Genomic DNA, 22,771 nt, shown 5'->3' with positions numbered 1-22,771 from the left:
TCAAGGGATTATGAACTGTCACGATCATGATTTTATCACGAGACTCGCTGGTGTCGGAAAATACAGTTTGTAAATTAACTAGAACCATTTACTCAAACCCGTTATTTACTTTTATTATGGGGCCAACCCCTAAATTACGAAATAAATTTGGCTATGTCGTACATTTCGTCTGGTCTCACGCATAGAGGAACAATTTGCCAGAGGCCGCACAACTGACGACCAGCTGTGACACTGCAATGGCGGAAGGATTCAATGTGTGCGTCACGAATGTATACCTAGGCGGATTGAGTACATTTTCTCTAGTTTGGTACGAACACCTTTCTAGCTCGGGGATAAGGTTCAATTTAGTAGTGTTAATTGATTAACTTATGTATGAAAATTTATTCTGCCTCTTTTTTTCTTTCGATCGGTGTAATTTTTGCAACATTTGACCACGCATGCTGGCGTATTTAATTTTTTTCTTCGAACAATTAATACACTGACGATGACGTTTCAATTCGATTGACGGCAGATTGGTGGATGAGGCCATAGAGATAACTGGCAATGTGAGTGTGTCACGCGTAAATACTAGAAAATTGGTGGATGATGGAATCCTATTTGTGTTTTAGCGAAACTACGTCCTTAGTATTCTAGGTCCATGGTCTCACGTTAAAATTTTCTATGGGAGTGTAATTTTTTTTCGCGAGTTTGACCTAAATATTAACGGGTTTAAGTAAATGGTTTTAGATAATTTACATACTGTATAATAGTACATTACTATAGAGGCCGGGAAACGAAGGGTTACGGGCTAATACGTGGCTGGCAACCCCGTTTCTCGCCGAGATTTGTATAAGTAAGGTAAGGTAAGACGAACATAGTTTATTTTGCTCGGGGCTAGACAAACAGTATGACTAGTATGAGGATCCCATACAAGAGTTTGTCTTGTCCCGTTGATAGTCTTATCTACGTATTTAGGTTTACACAGATAAAAACAAATTACGAATCTACTACTATTTGATGCCTGAATGCCAAGAGGTTGTGTCACAATTTGACGTTTAAAAACAAAAGAAGGTTGCTTTACAGGCCTATTAGGTATGTAAGGCTGTATGAAATTCTTTTACATATCAATCATATCATCTTCACATATCGCACCGGATACGTAGTATTTCCGGATCTAGTTTGAAGTAAGTCATGTCCTCATACCTTAGAGCCTAAATGGTCGCGCACTGTGCGTTTTAAGAGGAATTTCCTCCCGCGGACGCTCCGGCTGAGGAATGAGCTCCCTGCCGAGGTTTTCCCGGACAGTATGGGGTTCTTCAAAAAAGGAGTGTACAGGTTTTTAAAAGGTTGGCAACGCGCATGTAACACCTTCTGGAGTTGCAGGCGTCCATAGGCTACAGGGTTGCTTACCATCAGGTGGGCCGTATGCTTGTTGCCTATGGACACCTGCAACTCCAGGGGTGTTACATGTGCGTTGCCACGTTGCGTTGTTGAGAAAAGATGCAAATTATTCCTAACATATAGAGGGCAACGTGAGAATATTTAATGCAGCGAAGTGTGGTCGACAACTATCTGGTATCTGCGTGTTAGTAAGTATGCGAATACATTTCTTCTGCATTAGGAATATTTGATGGATATCAGTGCTGGCCCCCCACAGAATCACACCGTACCCGTACCTTTAGCACACCTAACGCGTATATAAAGCTCGAAAACTTTGATTTTATACTTTGAATATGTGATTTCCAGTTTAAACTTGTACATATTTTAATTCCTAGTAATTTAAATTCATTTACTTCCTATATAATTTCGTTTTTTGTTTGTAACGTCATTTGCAGTGTTTTTTTTAATAGGGCTGAATTGGATTATTTTAATTATCTTTAAATTTATTTAAAAAATTACTCTGTTATGGTTTTTGTGGCAAGCGTTCGTTACAATCGGTACTCTCCGCGCAATTTAGCAGCAAAGAGACTTAATCCGCAAACATCACACATTTGCATTTCATAAACTCTTAAACTACTCGAAAAATAATATTTGTCTAATAATAATAATAATTGATGATGTCACGCAAAATAGGCACCAGTCGTCGAGTTGCGGAAAATCGCCCGTATACAATACAATATATACAATAGGTGATAATTCTAATGTAATACTTAGTTTATAAATGTTTGTCTTAATCTGTCATTTTGACTTATTAATGTGTAAGAAAGGAATAAAACATAAATTAAGTAATATATATATATATATATTAAGGCGGTATATTTTTATTATAATTTACGACCTTCATCACATGCATGATCTAGTCATCAAACAACAACACATCTGCAAAAAAATTATACACAAATACGAGTACCTAAAGCCCCACCCGCGTGCCTCTGGGCTGCATCTTATTCTTTGAACGTCTTGGAGGTACGGCGAGTCAAATTTACGTACGGTGTACGATCGTCATGAGAGGGGTAAGCGGGCTAGTGCGGGTACAGAGAGCTTAGCTCCGCCCAGACGCTCAAGGGCATTGGGCCTACCTAGCGTATTAAATATGATTAGATCATTTTGAATCGTTATTGATTTATGGATTTACATGTAATTAACCTTTTGAATGCCAGACGGCGAAGGAACATGCCGTGCCCCCGGACGCAGGCGATCACGATTATTTAAGCGAAATTGAACTTTACGGAGTCCCGCGTTAGTCCCTATTGCATTGGCGAAACTGTCGGCTGTAGCCGTCGTTGGCGTCCTTGGCAAGTCTTTCAGATGTCGGCCATAGCCGACCGTGGTATTGTAATGTAGCACAAAGTAGTCTTAATACTTCCCCATTATGAAATAAGTTTTTGGCAAAAACTAATTTTTGGTACAAGCGTTTATCGCTGATTGTACTTTTCTTTCCACAGGCAACAAATACACATCGAGACAATTCTAAAAACCCCAAACACAATTAGGTTGCCTTGTTTTATCACAGAGTTCCTATAGCAACCTCCTGTCTCCATCATCAGATCAGCAGACTTACATATGTATGCAAATTTTCAGCTTCATCGGAAACCGGGAAGTAGGTCAAATTTAAGTTGCAAGATTTGACCCGTACAAACATAGATACATAGGTACATTCCGTTCATTGCAAGTTTAAGTAAAAGCTTGCGAGTGTAAAAATTAAGTGACGTCATATATTCATGCATTATTAAAGTTTCGTTTGACGTTTTCTACAAACGAGTGTCCCTTGGATAGGCTCTAAGAGAGTGGGATATAGGCAATATTTCCGGGAAAGGTGTAATTTCAAATGAAACACAAAACATGATTGTTTTAATTTAATAATCGCTTGTTATTTAAACAGTAGGTAAAACTTGAGCGTACACAGAGTATTGATTAGATAATCATTTTAGTAGAACCACTAATTGTTACAATTTCACAGTAAACAACACTAACTTTACGAACTAAACACGGCTATGGCAGTGTCAATTATTATTTAAAGTCTTTGCACATTAAAAAGATATTAGGCTAGTTCGAAAGTACAAAATTGCTTCAAAGTATTAATGAAATCAATTTCTTAAAAATAGTAACAAATAATAGGGTCAACTATAATTTACAATTTCAACGATTTTTTAAATAACAAAACCTAATATCAAAGTTAAAATCATGCATTTTTTCTTGTGGTCAACCGAACTATCCCAGCATCTCCACCATGTTGGTGGAGATGCTGGGATGCCTTCATTGTTTGCGTAGCTTTTTTTTTGTGTTTAGTTTGTAGTCAGTATTATTCTTACAAAGAGTAGTAGGTAGGTATCCTTAACTTATATTGCAAATTTATCGACCGGTTTTATTTGCATTTATTATATTCATAAACTTAATAAAATGTGTGAAAATGTTTATTTAAGGTAAGTCTTTTCTTTAAATGCAGCGATAAGTTTATAAATAAAATAAATAATTGTTAAAGAATTCACTAAATATTTACAAAACCTTAAACTACGATTAGATAATAAATAGAAAAATAAATTAAACAGTCCAAACTCATTTCTTAATATTACGTTCACTTAAAAGATATAAACTGATAATTTGAAAATGTAAAACTTTTGTAAATATCGTCAAATTGCGCAGGCGTTAGTGGAGCATGCGCTAGATGTTTTTGTACTTATTTATTTTATATTGAAGTCTAAAGATATTAAACACGATAAAATGGAAGACGAATTTCATTGAGTTGGTCGCTATATTGAGTTAAGCTTATTAAAAGTCACGTATAAATAAAATTGAATCCTCTTTCCGAACAGAAAAAATGTTTTAGCACATCAGCTCGTGAAGACTCGTAAAAACTGATGAAAAAGTTGCATTTTATCCACGAGAGTGGCAAAGTCATTTCATGCAAATTTTGAGTTGATCTTATATTAGCATAATCAATATTTATTTGCGTTAATTCGGACTTGATTGCCTAATTTGATATCTATGTATTTAAGTATTTATAAATATTTATATATTATATATATCGTTGTCTAAGTACCCTCAACACAAGCCTTATTGAGCTTACTGTGGGACTTAGTCAATTTGTGTAATGATGTCCTATAGTATTTATTTATTTATTTAATGTTGCCTTATACCTTATTTTCACAGAGAAGGTAGATTTACAGTAAAACGCGTTTCTCCAGGATGGTACACATTTTTCAAGGTAACTGCGATGTCTCGAGGTCTACATATGTCAAATAGTGTGAACATGAAAAAGGGGAGATTTCGAGGTTTGTCCTATTCTGTACCCCTAGCGTAAATTCAATCGACATCATAACGTGACGAACGCGTTTGCGTTAAGTCTCATTTTGTATAGGATTTTGAGTTTCCAAAACGTCCCGCTTGGCGCGCTCTTTCTAAATCACATACAAAATTAGACTAAACGCAAACGCGTACGTCACGTTTCGAAATCGAATTTATTTACACTAGGGGTACTGATTGTGCTATAACTATTGTTTTATTATTTGTAATTCAAATTAAGGCTGTTACGGTTTCAATTTATGAACATGCAACTTTTTAGCTTAACCAAATACTCATTCGATACCCTTGGTTAGAAAAAGACTCCTTATATTGAACATAATCTTCCACCAAAGGTATGATTTTGATTACTTAAATTAGTTGGCACTAATGTAAAGTGGATTCCAGTAACGATATGGATTGGAAGAAATGTCGATATGACTGGTGATTTTATCGATGTCGATAGATTCTATCGATAAAGGTAGTTCTTCGGCTCCTCGGCGATGGGTTCGCTGCATGTGCCCAGGTATTTTAATGACACCAAACTCCTGAAACATGTTTAAGGATTGTGTTAGTTACGTCTTCTTTTTTTTAAGAAGGAATTTGTTTTTAAAGGTCACAGATTATGTTGACGGCTGCAGTGATCGTACTTTTTGGTGCAGTGCTAGGGTTGTCAGTAGTGCCCAATATTAAATTGTTTGAACCAAGAATCAAATAAAATAAAATATAAAAATAAAATAGCGTATAACCAAATCGGCAATACAGAAAATATTCACAGAACATGTAAAACCTACCCCAATATGCATAATGAAATTAAGGGTTAATTTACTACGAGTATATGAGAAAATTTAACACAGTTGCAATATTACTATTATTTTCAGAAAATAAACAAGCTTGTTGCTGTTGTTCGACAGGGCAATCAAAATTTCGAAAACTAATCGTCAGCATATCATCCGAAAAATTTGAGGAATTTTGGGTTACAGTAATAAATGTTATACACAATTATAATAACTCATTAAGTAAAAAAAGTGTTTTTTTTTTGACAATATAATATTACATAATTTTAAACGTCAAACGTCGACAACCCTAAGTCGCTGTCGTGTGTTATTTGACGTCATCGCACCAAGAATGCTGGAAAAAGTACGTACGATCACTGGACGGGAGTCATAAAAGATTTTTACATTTAACTAACGTGGTCTAAAAACGCCTTTGAGAGTCACAAGAATCATCCGTCACCATACGAACGAATTTACGCTCTCATTCATAGACAGTATTTTCTATAGATGGGCTGTACGTGTGCGCCCGTGAGGGACAGAACACATGCAATGTGACGAAATTAGAAACACGTTTTAACATTCCTGACAACATAGGTACCTTTTGGTACCTATGTTTTTACAACCGATGTGATTTGGTCGGGTTCATTGTTACCCACCATACGTCTACTTCACTTAGAACTTATGTAAAGTGAGACTATGACAAAGACAAAGCATCGCGTTCGGTCATATCCCCCCACCCCCACACCGTAATATATTCAGATCCTAATTTAAAACGACATGACATGCTTTATCAGTTCTCGTGTTATTTCAGTATGTCGTTCCATGACGTCAAATAATGACCTATTTTTCTCAAAGTTTCAAAGAAATTTTGGCACCATTTTTCGGCACCATTCCGGTTTTGGTCGCACTTTTGATATTCTACATGCTATCTTGTACATTCTTGACCTGTGTTATAAACAGATTGGCGGAAAGCGTTCATTTCACAAAGCATACCTAGACCGACAATTCTCCATCTCAAGGAAGCACTTGTTGGAGTAAGTCTTGTCGTCAGTGCCGCATACAGGATCGTATTCTGGCGGGAAAGAAATTTTGGCACCATTTTTCGGCACCATTCCGGTTTTGGTTGCACTTTTGATATTCTACATGCTATCTTGTACATTCTTGACCTGTGTCATAAACAGATTGGCGGAAAGCGTTCATTTCACAAAGCATACCTAGACCGACAATTCTCCATCTCAAGGAAGCACTTGTTGGAGTAAGTCTTGTCGTCAGTGCCGCATACAGGATCGTATTCTGGCGGGCACACTCGCGCACAGCCGGAGTACTGGAAGCGGGCCAGGCAGCGTTTCAACGGCACCACGAACACGTGCTTGCTGTGGATAGAGAGCGCTGGTTAGTTATGTGGTCCTGGTATCATGCGTTTAGTTCTTTTTATACAGGAGGCAAACGAGCAGGGAAATCGCCTGATGGTAAGTAATAACCATGGCCCACGAACACCTGCAACACCAGAGGGGCTAAAAGGGCCTTGCCGGAATTTGAGATTTGAGTATGCTCTTTTCTTGAAGGCTTTAAGGTCGTATCGGTCCGGAAATACCGCGAGCAAAAGTTTATTATATTGGCATTCAGTTCATTTAATAGTTGCCCTTCTTTAGAACCAGCACGTTTTGTGCCTCAAATTTCTTGTTCATTTAGGAAAGATCCATGTACAGTCTTCAAGCAACATTTTCCGTTTATTGGGACTGCATAGGGCGCTTTCTGATGGATTTTTTTTTCATAAGAAATAGCAGATTCAAAAATACTTAGGAGTTTAACTTTTGAAGTTACGATACATCCATTTAACTTATGCAATATGTAATCGAGTGGTAAAGATAAAGATATGATCTTAGCCTAGGAATAGTCTCTTAGGAATACATGAAGTCTTAGTAATTTATGAATGCGCCGAATTATTGTCATATAATAGGTATCTAGTAACTTAGTTACTACTACTAATGCCAAACAATACGAATCTGCAGAATGTAAAGTCGGACTACGCCAAGTTTTCCAACCAAGTATCGCACCAAGTATAGGATACTGCCAAGTCAGTGCAAAGCTAGCATGGTCGGAGTCTAGACCCACCTCCTTTGGCGTTCTCTTTTTGTTTATATTTGTAGAAGTTGTCATAACCACTTTAAACTCAACAAGGACAATATAAACAGGATATTGGAAAATATCAACATACTGACCGTGACCAGCAGTTCTTCTTCTTTATAAGACACTCGTTCTTGTAGAAGTTATTGTTAGAGTCACAGCCGAACCAGCGCGTTGGGTCACGACTCGTAGCCAAGCGTGGTGGCAGTGCGACGTTGATGTCAACGTCATTACTTAAGAACATGATTACCAAACTGCTTATCAGTTGATGGCCAAAGAAGAAAGCAGACCATATAGTGTGGCTTATGAAATCTAAGTTGCCAACTGCAATCTTGAGATCATCTGTGTCAAATCTACTTACCAAGAAATCATCCTTTTTGAAACCGCCTTTGAAACCATAAGCACTTAGTTACACTTTTCCAAAGTTTTATTTGTTGATCTATTCATGTTCAAGTACCAGGACTTCATATTTGTGTTATTTAGCAGTATATATGTGGAAGCTTGTAATTTGCATTTAGTAGATAAGTCTATTAACCTATGTATTTTAGGCAGTAAGCATCCCGATTAAAATAAAATAAGTCAAGATACTGACCCACAGTTCTCCTTCTTCATGATACACTCGTTCTTGTAGAAGCGGTTGTCAGAGCCGCAGACGAAGGCCGGCGTGTCGGGGCACGACTCGTGGCAGAGCGCGGTGGTGCGGCAGTGCGAGGCCGACACGGTGACCACGTGCTGGCCGCAGGTGAGGCGGCGGAGTTCACATTCCGACCTGGAGAGTTGTCAAGATAACTTTATATCTATGTCCTGGGAAATTTGTGGGGAAAATGTAGGTATTTCTGATTTTTCGACGGAGAAACTTCTAGCAATAACGCTCGACATTGACACTAGCAACGTAGACTGCCATATTACATTTTTAATATCTGTCTCAATTTATGGCTATCAACGCCACCCGCTTTCTATTAATTTTAAAGTTGCTCTGTAGGATCTGGCCTCTTGTTCCCGTTTCCAGCCGCTGTTCTACTGAGAGAAACCTTATTCTGAACTTATTGATGCGATTGATATGTTACTGGGCTATATTTTTACACATATGTTTGGAATAAGGGGTAGGAAAATTATCGAATATAACGATCGGTCAGCTGTACAACAACAGCAAGATTTACGTCAAGCGTGACTCGGCCATACTTTGTTACTGCGAAGATTGTCAAGTTAATTTAAACTTTGGCTGGTGGCATCTTATGCCATTACGAGTAAATAGGACCAATTCGGTTTAAATGAAAAGGAACTCAGAAAAACAAGACTTACTTGTAAACGTTTCCATCGGACCCACAAACAGGCTGCTCCACCGCGTTGTCACAGCTCTCAGGGCAGTCAATCTCGAGCCGCGGCAACAGCGTGCAGTTACCGAAGTGCGCTAGCTGGACTCCTTTGCTGTGGATATATTTAAAAAATACTAAGGATTTTTTAATGATCCAAAGAACATCAGTACATAAATCTTGGTTTTAGTCGGGGCTTGGTATGTGGAAATGTTTTGAGTTATTATTAAATTGTAAGACGCGTGGAACAAGATTAAACGCATGGAAGTCTATAAGCTGAAAAGAGTAGAAAACCAAATCAAATGCAAGGTTTTTCACAGACTTTAGCATCATTGACTGAAAGGATTTTTGGTTTTCTATGGGCTCTAGTAACTCTAAAGTTATCACATGTGCACTTGCGCTGGTGTCCATTTACTTACAGCTTCAGATAGAGATTTAGGTCTCTCGCCGTCAAAATGGTGCTTTCTTGGAACATCAAGTGTCGGTCAACTCCACCCCAAGTATAAGCTAACTCTGCACTGCATCGAAAAAGTATGAACTTGAACCATAAATGACATATTTTGTTAAGAATTAACTATAAAACGCTTTCAGACTCTGTAGCTTGTCAAGTCGGAGTCGAGTTAGATTTGAGATGATTACAAGATTGCGGGTAATTTTTTTAAAATATGCTTTAAGGTTATGCGACTTTCCTGTGGACATTATAAAAAAAAACTGACTAAAGCCTAATTTTCGTACTCCATCCTTATTATACACATGTATTGAAATGGAGTTCTACTTCTTTAAATGTATTAAAAAATACCCAAATCATTAACGTTCGTAATGTCCACAGAAAAGACGCCGCTTTTTGTCCTATAGCTTGCAGGCAAGTGGCGAGCTTGAGGTGGCAAGGGTTGGCATAGACGTTGGCGTCGGTGCCACAGACGGGGTCATACTTGCTGGGACACTTAACCTCACTCCAGTAACCTTTGTTAAACCTTTTGTTACTTACAGGCAAGTGGCGACCTTGAGGTGGCAAGGGTTGGCGTAGACGTTGGCGTCGGTGCCGCAGACGGGGTCAGACTCGCTGGGACATTTGACCTTCAGGCATTTGTTCATCTTCGCTCGGCATTTATCCATGTCCACCTTCTTCACTATCTTCCTGTTGCTCACACTGTAGAATTCAAGAAAAAATATTATTAATATAAATATTAATTTATCATCATCATGTTCCTGTCGTTATATAGGTATACATAAGAGTGACTGCTATGAAATATGTGGTGGCCCTGTCACACTTTAAATTCTTTTAGGCATAAATAGTTTTACCCAAAGCAATGCTTGTTTGTTGTCTCGGGAGAAAATGTCAGTAAATGTCATCACGCTAGATATAAATAAATAACATCTACATTTTACGCGCTCTATACCTATTTACTCATTTTGTTTTTCTTTTGCAATATTCTCTTTTATCATTATTTGTGTTGATTTACCAAGAGTAATGAAAGTGTGTAAATGTTTCTGTTTTCGGTTGACTTTTTATCTCACCCAAACTAGTTTAAACTACCTGTTTACAAAGCCTGCTCAGTTGCTGTCTGGTTGTTGTTGTTGGGTTTTATATCAGTTAGATCATTTTTATTATGATTCAGGCTGTACAGTTATTCAGCACGCTTTTTTGCATAATGTTGTTACTGATCGACATCACGGGCATTCAAGAAAAGTATCGGGCACGTGACGCTATTTATTGACACTTCTAATTGATTCGGTCAAGTTATGTTCTAATGTGTGTGGAAAACAAACAAATTATATCCAGCTTAAAACAAATGTAGTATGATACCTTTTGGTATAGTGCTTTACGCACGCATTCCTAAAATGTATACTTTTCCCAATAAATAAATAAAAACTGTCGGGGTTGCGTCAGGGGTAGGGTAGGAGACGCTAGTGTGCGTGTAAATCACCATATCCAAAGGTACATACTGCATCAATTTTAATTTAGATATAATTTGTTTTTCAAAAAACGTTAATTTAACCGAATCAAATAAAGCTAAGAAACTGATACTTGGCATGATAATATTTGATAACAGCTATAAATACAGATTCCTGCCATAAGCGTGACTTCTGCAACAATCTAGAACTTTTTGGGAGAATGTCCCGTCACAGTTACCAGGAAACCAGAACTCACCCACAGTTAAGCATCTTCATCTCGCACTCGTTTCTATACACGTTCTCATCTGAACCGCACACAAGCTTCTCCTTCTGACCCGAGCAGTCGGTGGCGCAAGCTTCGCCGCCTGACGTACGCTCTTGTGAGACGCAGAACGCCATCGGCACTTCGAACACGTGTTTTCTGGAATTAGAGAATTAGAATTCTTTAAGAATTTGGGCTTATTTTAAAGTGTATTTTTAAAGATGTCTTTTACACCGAAATTCTATAAGTAAGTTACCTTTTTGCTTACGTGAAAAGCTGGAGAACTATTTTTGGCTTTTACTCTTCTAAAACCAGAAAGTTAGCTGCCCCCAGACGATTTAATTTTAATTTGGGGGGACAGTTCTGGTTTTCCTTCACCTGTAGGAGATAGTACTCTACTACTTCATCTAAAATCACAAGTAAGACAGACGTGCAGCGCACCCGCACGCAGTGTACTGCGCTCACAGCAATACCACATCTTCAATACCAGGCTATCAGAAGTGCCGAAGTACTCACCCACAGTTAGTCGTTTTCATTCTACAAGCGTTGTTGTTGGCGTTTAATTTTCCGTCAGAGCAACAAGTGGATCGCCGAAGTATCACTTCAGTACCAGGCTATCAGAAATATCAAGTAACTTACCCACAGTTAGTCGCCTTCATTCTGCAAGCGTTGGCGTACAGTTTGCCGTCGGAGCCGCATGTCGGTCGTGCGACGCGCCAGCACGACTCGCGGCAGTGTCGCGTCGTTTGGCAGTGTTTCTTGCTCGTTCGCACTACTCCTTGTCTGTGGATATGTATAAATTACGATGAGAATAAGTATCTACCTAAAAATCTCACAATATTTAGCCAGAGAATTTATTAAAATTAAATTAAATTTAGCATCAACGTGGACCAAACTAGCCAAATCCACAATCTATTTAACGATTTTGTTAGCTGCCCACCAACCCCCGACCAACCAACGGACCAACATAGACGACTAAAAGTGGTTAAGGTAGACTCCACGATTAGCAAGATATCCTTCATATCTTAATCTGATATAGGTATGTGACACGCTCGAGGAACTACAACTCCTCTTGGGCTCCCTACAATTATGTTTTACGGAAAGAAAGCACAGAAATTGTGCCTTTGATTATCAAACATACAGCACGTTTCTTTTCATTCTTCCTAAACTCCACGCATTATTATTTTTTTACACAAAGTAGGTACCTGTGTTAACAATCCTAAAATATACAAACCCAGAAAAATAGTTAAAAATATCTGTAGAAAGTTAACACAACTAATACTTTCGCAATTATTTTCATCCGTAGTAATAATAAATCACTTGCACCTTACGTCATTAATTTCTTCACGGTAATTGTATCCGTCTTGCAAATCCCATAAACCAAGCAATAATTCTAGACGCTTCCTTTCACGGTTAATCCTTTTTGCTTTAATAAATTCCTACATTTTAAACCTTATTGCGCTAGTTTTAAGGACTTCTTGTAATCGACGAGGCATGTATTCGCACACCATTAAATGTAATAATTGTTTAGGTTGCACTGCGACTTACAGTTGTTAAATCATAACTCGCAATGATTCGCTTGGGTAAGTTAGTCTGATACGGATAATGTGTTCTTTTAATGATGTGCAATGGTATGATTGTTATGATTACGGTGCTCAGTATGAATAGATCACACACACGCACTATCTTTGTCCGCATAATAGAAAGGTGGTACACCGGCAGGGAGTAAAATTTTACGAACTTTTCCGGGCCTGTATCGATTCGTTAAACCTACATACTTGCATTTTTGAATTCAGTGGCAGTTTTTCATATTTTCATATAATTTGTCTGGCCTTAGGGTAGACAGCAGGAATTAAGTTGTATAAAGGTCCCGCCACTGATGTCTAGTGAGACCATCTGATATTATTAATTATTTTTCAATTTCACACCTCACTATTCCCAAGAAAATAAACCTTGGCCTTTCCTTGTTCTAAAATCTCTCTCATGGCACCCAATCATATTGACGGTACTAAATGCAGTTAGTTACAGAATTGGAAAAGCACAGCTCGGCTTCAGCTAACTTACCAGGCAATCACAGCTCACCCTCAAGTTTCATCTAACAAGTGCACTTTGACACATTCCATGTGACTCTGGTCACAAATTGATCCATCCAGCGGAGGTTAGGAGAAGTCTACTGAATAGTACGAGCTACCAGGTAATCAGAATTCATCCACAAGTCAGCAGTTTGCTATGACTTGACATATTGTACACATTCCCATCCCACTGGAGTTGGAAAGCAGTCAGTTGAACAATTTCATTAACTACCAGATAATCAAAACTTACCCGCAGGTTAGAAGTTTCATTTGACAAGTGCTCTTGTATACATTTCCATCAGATCCGCAGATAGGCCCGTCCAGGGGAGCTTGGGAGCAGTCAACGGGACAGTTCTCGCGATGGGCGCTAATGTTGTTGCAGGCGCCTAAGTGTGACAAGCCGATGCCAACCCTGGAAGAGAGAAAGAGACGGATACAAAAATAAAGTTCAAAAACACTCTTATTTCTGGTTCTCTAATTTGTGAGAGACGTTGTCTGGGCCGTTGCTGTACGATATTATGATATTCAGACCAATGATAGTAAGCGGAGGTCAAGGAATTAGAGAGTCAATTTAAGAGTGAAAAATCTGCATTTTGCCATTTCCAGAACCATTTGGTCTGCTTACAATTGGCTACTTGACAGTTTTTTGTAAATAATGTCAACCGATCTTGATTTTCTTGAGGATCAAATGTCTATATAGGACTCATGGCATTTAAGCAACACAAAGGTCAGAAATGAGAGTTAAAGTCTGACGCTCGCACTCGACGATTGAAACGCCTCTAACAAAATGATAATGTGATGTGACGTCACATTATATAAGTCTGTCGTAAATGTATGGAAGATCACGGTAATTGTCATTTTGACCCTGAAATATTGCGTTTATTTGTATAGTTGTCATACACTTTATTTTTCAATTAAATGTAAGGAATCGAATGGTATGATTTTCTTTACTGTTTTTGAAAACCAAAAAAAAACATTTTTAAGACTGGAGCCCCGTATTTTTTTATAATCTCCATATTTTTTTTTAAATTCTACTTTTTTATAATGGATGGCTCATTTTCTATCCATTTAACTAAATTTTGTTATAATATTCAACATCTGTCAAGTACCCAATTCGATGTCCGATGAACGAAGTAGACTGATGTCGGATCGGTTGATTTTCCTTTTAGGATCAATAAATTTTCCTAGAGTTAAAGCAAGCTAAGTTGGCAGTGATTTTGATAGCCTTTCAGCGAGTTATTTTAACGACAAGCTTTTATGAAATTATGACGTTTAAATAACACTTGCGCAGTCTGGGCTATCAAAATAGCTGCCAACTTAGCTTGGTCAAACTCTAACAAATATTAATATTGGGTAAAGCGTTCAGGCATCAATACTGAAAAAGTCAAGAAAAAGAGTGACCAAAAATAACATGTGTTAAGTCTATTTAAAATGTTGTCAGAAGTATATGATGATGAAAATTAGTACCTGCATATCTCCACCTGCAGCATGCACCGATTGAGATAGGTTCTCCCATCCGTGCCGCACACAGGGTCCCGTTCGGACGTGCAGCGGTGGTCACACTTGGATCCTTGAGCGCGGGAGCAGGACCCTTGTTCCGGCGCTAGTCTGACACCTGGAAATGTTTAAATTATGTCTGACATAAATTGTGTTATGAATAATTACTAATCGCACTTTTATTAGAACGTTAGAGCATGGCCTAGTTTTAAATAAAGTGGCCACATGTACCTGTGCTTTCATCTATTTGCATTGATGCCCAACTAGCTCATTTAGGGTTTTAAGGAAAGATACCCGCAAGTATTTTAAGTACATATGTAGCCTTTTTCGCCAATAAAAAATCCTAAACGAACGAAAATTAACGAAAATAAACGAGTAGATATACTTCTTCAGTAGATCGTTTTCTATAGGTAGAGGTAGCATATACCCAGCCCACAAGAATCTGTGAAACAATCACCAGCATTTCTTAGACCGCGGATTGGACACAAGCACCGCACGTTATAGGCGTTCGGCCGCCAGTTACAGGTGTGACGATATCTCGATATAGTCCAGAGATACCTGGGACGATTGATGACTTTTACGCTCCATGTATACCATTTTAGTGGCACGATCTTCAACCAACCATTCTTACCACGTGGCAAGTTTTGTCAATTTTTGCAGTGCACTGCGATTTCATGAAACAGAGTTCCCTCACAGTGACAAGTTCGACTTTTAACTTTTTTGTGTGTAGGTAACAATCTCTGTATAATATATCCTTGTTTCATTCCCCTAAAGTACCTACTAAGCTCGTAACTTATAAAGGAGCTAACCTTTCCCACAAGTCTTTTTCCGCATCTCACAGAGCGAAGGATAGATGTATCCATCGGTGGCACATACTGGCTCTCCTTGCAGCGCGGGCCCGCAGATCCGTGGGCATGATGCGTCGCGGGCGGCTTCAATCCACGATGCCGCTGTAAACAAAAAAAAAACAATTTTAAGCAGAGAGAATTAAGCTTAATCCCAAAAAGATCTAGTTTTCCTGCTAACTGAACATATTTGTAAGAAAAGAACAAACATTAAGAGGAAAGGAGACGACCGCTTCTCGATATTGACATTATGAAAAATATTTTTACATAATTTGATGTATTTATTATTAACCAGAGCTATGCCCCTACGTTTGACTTTTTTAGAACAGATTTCATACAAATTTTTAATGCTCAAAATAGGAAAAAATCAAACGTACGGGTATAGCTCTTGGTGATATACATACAACATATTGTGTCAATATATTTTTAATAATATTACTATCCAGAGAGGAAAATGAGGACTACTACGTTTGTAAGAAAAGGCGATTCTGTGCGTGTCCTCCATTTTTGTCTTAACTGATTGAAGCTTGTAAACTTTTAGTAACAATATAAAGCTACAAAAATCCGGAGTTTATTTATTTTCTTTATTGGAGAAACAACAGAAGCAAGTACAATAATAGTATAAATGATAAATTATACATTGCAATAGACGTGCACCTACCTCCTAAAAACGCTCTCACTAAGAACTATACATAATATAGGTAAGGTAATGCTACACTAAACTATGCTAAACTTAACGCACTCTAGCGACTAGTTGTAACCGGGTTGAAGTTTTTCAAACGTTTGGCTTGGCTCTCGACACTCGTTTATGATTGGCTTTTGCAAAATTTCAAAATGCTTTGTCTTTAAGTAATAAGTTAGTTATAGCACACAAATAATACAATAACGCAAAATTTCTTTCCTTTTATTTAGGTTAAACCTATGAAATTGTTAACTCGAGTCCTTTGAGCTCTCTTAAAAAACACTCAATAAGTGACTCGCCTCGGGACTTAAAAGACTCGGAAGTTTTTAAAGCGCCGGGTTTCGTAAAAACGAGTCGAGATCTTCAAATTCAGAATCAAGACTCGAGTTCCTACCAACACTACTCCTGAGCGATGTCGGCCACAGCGACATTCTGGAGTAGGCAATTTTTTATTCGCGTTATTAGAGTGTAGCTCTACTCTCTGGTGCGCCCATAGATGTCTCCTTTACGCTATCTTCCTGCTAAATACTCCAGCGCATTTTGGGCACGTTAGCAGACCACCTACATCACCTATATTTAGCGAGCTTCAGTAAGGAGGAGTTTTGGCCGAAGGGTGTCAAGTTTCGGCGGTTCCGCTGGCTCCCTGACACTCCGGGGTTGCGTAATGCATCGCAACCATAATGTGATTCATAGTGTTTAGTTTTAAAATATATTGTTATAATGTATGTTAGTTTTAAGGTATTTAAGGTAGAAGTACTCTTAGAGTACTTAAGGTAGAAGTACCTACTATGTATTTAAGTAGTGCTCTTAGTCACCGACATGGGCACTTTATTTCATGGAAATATAGGTTGAATTTGAACAACGAAGATTTTTCTGTATTCGAACTTAATCCTTTGACATAAAGTGCCCATGTCGAGTACTAGTGCAGCGTCGAGCACTAGTACTTCTACCTTATTTATGGGCAACTAGTTGCTTGCGGTGGCAGCATGGTTCCATTTTTATCACCTGTCACTATGCCCGTCACTTTCGCGCTTACATACTTGTTAGAACGTGACAGGCATGGTGACAAATGATAAAGAGCCGACCATCTTAGCCCTACGAAATAAATAATAATATTTAATATTTTTGACGACCAGTTTGGCCTAGTGGGTAGAGACCCTGCCTACGAAGCTGATGGTCCCGGGTTCAAATCCTGGTAAGGGCATGTAGTTGTGTGATGAGCATGGATATTTGTTCCTCAGTCATGGGTGTTTTCTATGTATTTAAGTATTTATAAATATTTATATACAGGGTGGCCAAATAAGAAGTATACATTTTGTTTTTAAATTTTAACTGTATTAAGTTCAAAAATTATTAGGTATTGTTTTAAAAATATATTCTTTAGGGTTGGCAAATTCATGCGAAACATAATGTCTGACATATGTCTACCTCTAACAGCAGGCAAATGTAAGCCCTTATCATCCCAATGTTCAGCATCTATTCGCACATTTTTGGCATTATCTTAGTACATTTGTGTCGAATAGTCGGTTTTAACTGTTTAAATTTCATCAGCTCGTTAGCATAGACACGTAATTTTAGATAGCCCTACAGAAATAAGTCAAGAGCTACAAAATTTGGAGAATTTGGGTGCCAATCACTGTCACTTTTTTTCAAAATTAATCGAGCAAACAACGTGTTTTAAACAACAGAAACATTTGAGATAAAATTGCTTGCTGCTAGTGGTATACATTTGGCAGAAATTATCTTCCGTATACAATTGCCAACCCTGAATAATATATTTATGAAAAAATATTTAATAAAATTTCCACTTAATGTAATTAAAATTTAAAAACAAAGTGTATCATTCTTATTTGTCCACCCTGTATTATATATATCGTTGTCTAAGTACCCTCAACACAAGCCTTATTGAGCTTACTGTGGGACTTAGTCAATTTGTGTAATAATGTCCTATAATATTTATTTATTTATATTTTCTTTCTATTACTACGAATATATGATATACATATATGTAGTTTATAAGTATATTAGTTTGCTTTTGTTTTTAATTCATTGACTTTTTTTCTCTCTCTACACCTATTGTAAGTGTCTCTGTTTGGCGCTATGGTTGACTTGTCGAGAATGCCATTTGGCATTAAGTCCGCCATTTGTACATTGTTGTATATATTTTGTGCAATAAAGTTTAAATAAAATAAAAAAAATACTACGACTAATAGAAGTGGAGTTAGTTCCAAATCGTACAGGTGTGAACCGATCACGGCGACAAGCAGGCACATCAGTGACCTGTCAACGAATGTGGGTCACATCCCAATTGTGTTTGATCTTGGTCGCATTGTTGCACCGCGGTGCAGTCGGGTCACAGGTCACGTGCCTACGAGTTATAACACGGGTTTGACGCTTCTGTATTTTTTTTTGTGGTGAATCAATTTTTCCTTGTTACTCGTTGTATTAACGGTCTCCTGTGTTAAAACCCCTGGGTTTTTAACACAGGATTTATTTTTATTAAGAGAAGGCCTAGCTAGATCGATTTTTCGCCCCCGAAAACCCCCATATTGCAAATTTCATCGAAATCGTTAGAGCCATTTATATACAAGATTTGCTCGTTCAAAGCTATAAAATTAACCTCTGCGAAAACGATATCACAAATAAGAGCCAATTTTCAGCTATTGATTTACATAATGTTATATGTTGGTAATCATAATAAATGATTTAAATATACCTTAAAACCCGATAAATACAAAATTGCCAATATCGCCAGTATAGGCGGTTCACACACAGCCGCCAATGTGCCAGCCGCCTAAGGATTGAAGTTTCTTATTGCCCTAGCCACTAATGGACTTTCCTGGTCGCGGTCGCGTGTGGTGGACCCGGACAAATCTGAGCGGATAAGGTCCTTATAAAGTTTTCAACACGACTGTATTGTCCAGGCTTTGCATGCTTACTCGTACTATTTGTACACTTTATGATCTTTTCCTTGTGTTTTGAAACTCCGATAATTACATGTTACAAGAAGAAAAAGGTTTTGCATTTATTGCCGATTTTACTAAAAACGCAAGAAATAATATTTTTGATATCATCAAACATTTACACCAATAAAACGACGAAATACTGCATATTATTCCAATAAACATACTAACATTTTATATTAGTAAGTAATATATGTAGCCATAGGTACTATTTTAGGGCCAAATCTAATCTTGTCAGGGTACGTAGACAAGATGCCAATCGTTCCGTAGCGAACGAAACGCAACTGTCTGTGTCGCACTAATATGGAAGACTGAATGAATCAGCATCTTATCTATTCACCCTGACGTCATAATTATGTTTAAAAAGAGTAAGGTGGTGTAAAAGTGTAAATTCTTTACTTCGACTGTACATAAACAACGCTACGAGTAGTAACATTCATGTTTACACGTAGCTTGCCCTTTTTAGTGCTCCGTACAGAAAAAAATCCACGGAGCGCTTACGTGATTACTTTTAGGTCGTTCAAATCGGTTAAATACGTTTTTATACCTAAAACTTACACAGTAAATGAGTCAAAACCGCTTATTTATATAAGTCTTGCATATCTGTCCCTCTCTCAAAGACCTTATCATAAAAAGTTTATTATTTTACCCCTCGGCTAGCAACAACGGACCGAAATAAATAGCGTTCCTAGACTAATGGAAGATCGTCGTCGCAGCCGAGACCAGTGAGATAACACATGCGCAGATAACAATAGAGTCAGACCATGATAAGTTTTCTTTCAATTTATCTTGTTCTGAATCTAGGCTCGGGGGGTTAACTATACCCACACCATGAGTTTTTCGCGGCCTTAAATGCTACCGACTCCGAAACTCAAACGCAGTGCATCTCATTTGCACCAATGTCAGTGCATTGTTAGTTTACACACTCGCTTGCGAATATGTCAGTGTCAAACTCGTGGTAAGGATACTTGTAGTGATGTGATCTTACTGTATGGAACTGTAGATAGGTCATCATCATCATATCAGTATTTTATCGCCCACTGCTGAGCATAGGCCTCTCCACTTATCCCGGTCCCGAGCCAATCTCATCCAGAAGTGACCCTTAGGTAGATACCATAAAGTTTTTTAATATTTTTTATTTATTTAGCCAGGTAGTATTTTAAGTGGTTGGAACGGAAACAAACGTATTTAGTTAGATAAAAAAAAACTCAGATCCTAGCCTCAAACTGAGCAAAGCTTGTATTATGGGTACTAGGCGACGATATATATACTTGTATAGATAAATACATACTTGATACATAAATAACATCCATAACCCAAGAAAGACCTCCTGCTTCTTAGGCAGGATCACTTACTACAGGACTAGACTAGGAGACCGTTAAAATTAAACCAAAATAACTAATTAACCATACATTTTAAAATGAATATTAACGGTTTAATAACTAACGAGAAATATTGTCATGATAACATCAACTGTAATAATGTAAAATATCGATACGAAAAATGTGCCAAAAATATGTATACACCCTTAATAAATGGGCAATAAAGTCGGGTATACATATTTTTAGCACTTTTTTCGTATCCACCGTACCGTACACAAAGATACCTAGTCAAAATAATTTTCGTTGTCTTGTTCCTGACCACTCTGTCACGCTTGTATTCTAGGTTTCTATCAAATAAATAATACAAAGTCGAGTGCGATTGCATGTCTTTTTAGAGAAAAATTAAAAACTAAAAATCACCCCATACAAAAAACCGTGAACTCCGTCACTTTTTTTGGGCGCAAAAAACAATACAACAAAAATAATTTTGACCCATCTACACTTTAAATTCACTTTTATATACTCACTTTAAAAATGTAACCGTTTTGGAGACTTCATTGTTAATTAAATTCCCCTACAACTGCATAGTTAAAATAGTCATCTGCACGAATATAATCTATGGATTATTCAGCTATGTTCCACCATCCACTGGCTTGTCTTGTATCTAGATGTTATCTTAGGTCTCAGATTATCGTTGATACCCCGTGATAAAACAACCGCTAAATACAGCCTATTCTGTTTTTAACAATTAGATATGGTTTTCATCTTATTTGTTACTTTAGTAATTTTGAATGAAATATTGTCACATATTTTTTATATTTTTTGTGTTGTTGTTTGGTTGACGACCGGTTTGGCCTAGTGGGTAGTGACCCTGCCTACGAAGCTGATGGTCCCGGGTTCAAATCCTGGTAAGGGCATTTATTCGTGTGATGAGCATGGATATTTGTTCCTGAGTCATGGGTGTTTTCTATGTATTTAAGTATTTATAAATATTTATATATTATATATATCGTTGTCTAAGTACCCTCAATACAAGCCTTATTGAGCTTACTGTGGGACTTAGTCAATTTGTGTAATAATGTCCTATAATATTTATTTATTTATTTATGTTTATATACCTAAGGTATAACAAACTGATGAACACAATTTAAATTCCTAAGAATTTACCACGCGTAGTTTTAAGTGGAATTGTATATTGTGAGATAAATAAATCACATCATTTTGATACGACCTAAAGAGCGTTTTCACATTGTCCGAGCCCATATCGGATGGAAGTAAAATGTATAAAATATGTGTTTTTCTGTATTTATTTATTTAATTAATAAACCTTTATTACTAAAAATACCTTAGCGGATTTATTACTAAAAACCGGGCAAGTACGAGTCGGACTCGCGCACGAATGGTTCGGTACCATTATTTATAAAAACGGCAAAAAAAATATGTTTGTTGTAGGGAAGCCCCCCTTAAATATTAAATATAGCGGCAACAGAAATACATCATCTGTGAAAATTTCAATTGTCTAGCTATCACGGTTCATGAGATGGTGACAGACGGACGGACGGACGGACCGCGAAGTCTCAGTAATAGGGTCCCGTTTGACCCTTTGGGTACGGAACCCTAAAAATGGACTTCACACACACACACTTTAACAATTGGCTTTCTCATACGCTAACCGACATCCGATATCGGATAAACACTTCCGATAATTTCAGACATGTCGAGCCGGCGTCAGATGTGGGACCGATATTATTTATTAGTGTGCAATGTGTGTGTTATGTGTAGTGAGTGGTGTGAGCCGCTAACGTTATTAGTGCTCAAGGTCAAGGTTGTGTCAAAACTAGATCTAATTGATAAAACAGAATCGGCATTCAGGATCAAAAGCGTAATCAGTTGTTAAATCTGACGATTTAACAATATAAATAACATTTCTCGCGATATCATTAATATTTATTTTTAGGACATCAGCTAACCGCGACCGCTACCAGTGAAACCTGCGTTGGAAATAAAGGTATCAAAATTAATTCGCGAACTAATTAAATAATAAAACAAATAAATATTATAGGACATTCTTACACAGATTGACAAGTAAGTAAGTAAGTCCCACGGTAAGCTCTAGCAGGCTTGTGTTGTGGGTACTGAGCTTACCTCCTACCTACAACGATATATGTATGTAATATACAAATATTTAAATACAAAGAAAAAACCCATAACTCAGGAACAAATATTTACATGACACAAATAACCCCTACCGGGATTCGAACCCAGGACCATCATCGACTTCATAGGCAGTCACTAATGTCACTACCCACTAGGCCAGA

The 22,771-nt window shown here is 37.5% G+C and overlaps 1 protein-coding gene across 1 annotated transcript in view; it reads right to left on the bottom strand.

Moving 5' to 3' along the window:
• Positions 1-3,262: 3,262 nt before the first annotated feature.
• Positions 3,263-22,771, bottom strand: part of LOC133530064 (agrin) — a 116,389-nt gene continuing 96,880 nt past the window's right edge. The window contains exons 3-12 of the mRNA XM_061867882.1: positions 15,451-15,591; positions 14,612-14,759; positions 13,395-13,556; positions 11,712-11,855; positions 11,067-11,231; positions 9,903-10,064; positions 8,904-9,029; positions 8,194-8,370; positions 6,689-6,847; positions 3,263-5,246 (exon numbers count right to left, since the gene is read on the bottom strand). Of these exons, the coding sequence (XP_061723866.1) occupies positions 5,168-5,246; positions 6,689-6,847; positions 8,194-8,370; positions 8,904-9,029; positions 9,903-10,064; positions 11,067-11,231; positions 11,712-11,855; positions 13,395-13,556; positions 14,612-14,759; positions 15,451-15,591 (1,463 nt within the window). The 3' untranslated portion in view covers positions 3,263-5,167. The remainder of the gene's footprint in view (positions 5,247-6,688; positions 6,848-8,193; positions 8,371-8,903; positions 9,030-9,902; positions 10,065-11,066; positions 11,232-11,711; positions 11,856-13,394; positions 13,557-14,611; positions 14,760-15,450; positions 15,592-22,771) is intronic.

This window comes from Cydia pomonella, chromosome 22 (assembly GCF_033807575.1).
Source record: "Cydia pomonella isolate Wapato2018A chromosome 22, ilCydPomo1, whole genome shotgun sequence".
Taxonomy (NCBI): Eukaryota; Metazoa; Arthropoda; class Insecta; order Lepidoptera; family Tortricidae; genus Cydia; species Cydia pomonella.
Note: the sequence above shows the minus strand (reverse complement) of the source record. Positions and strands in the feature narration are given on the sequence as shown.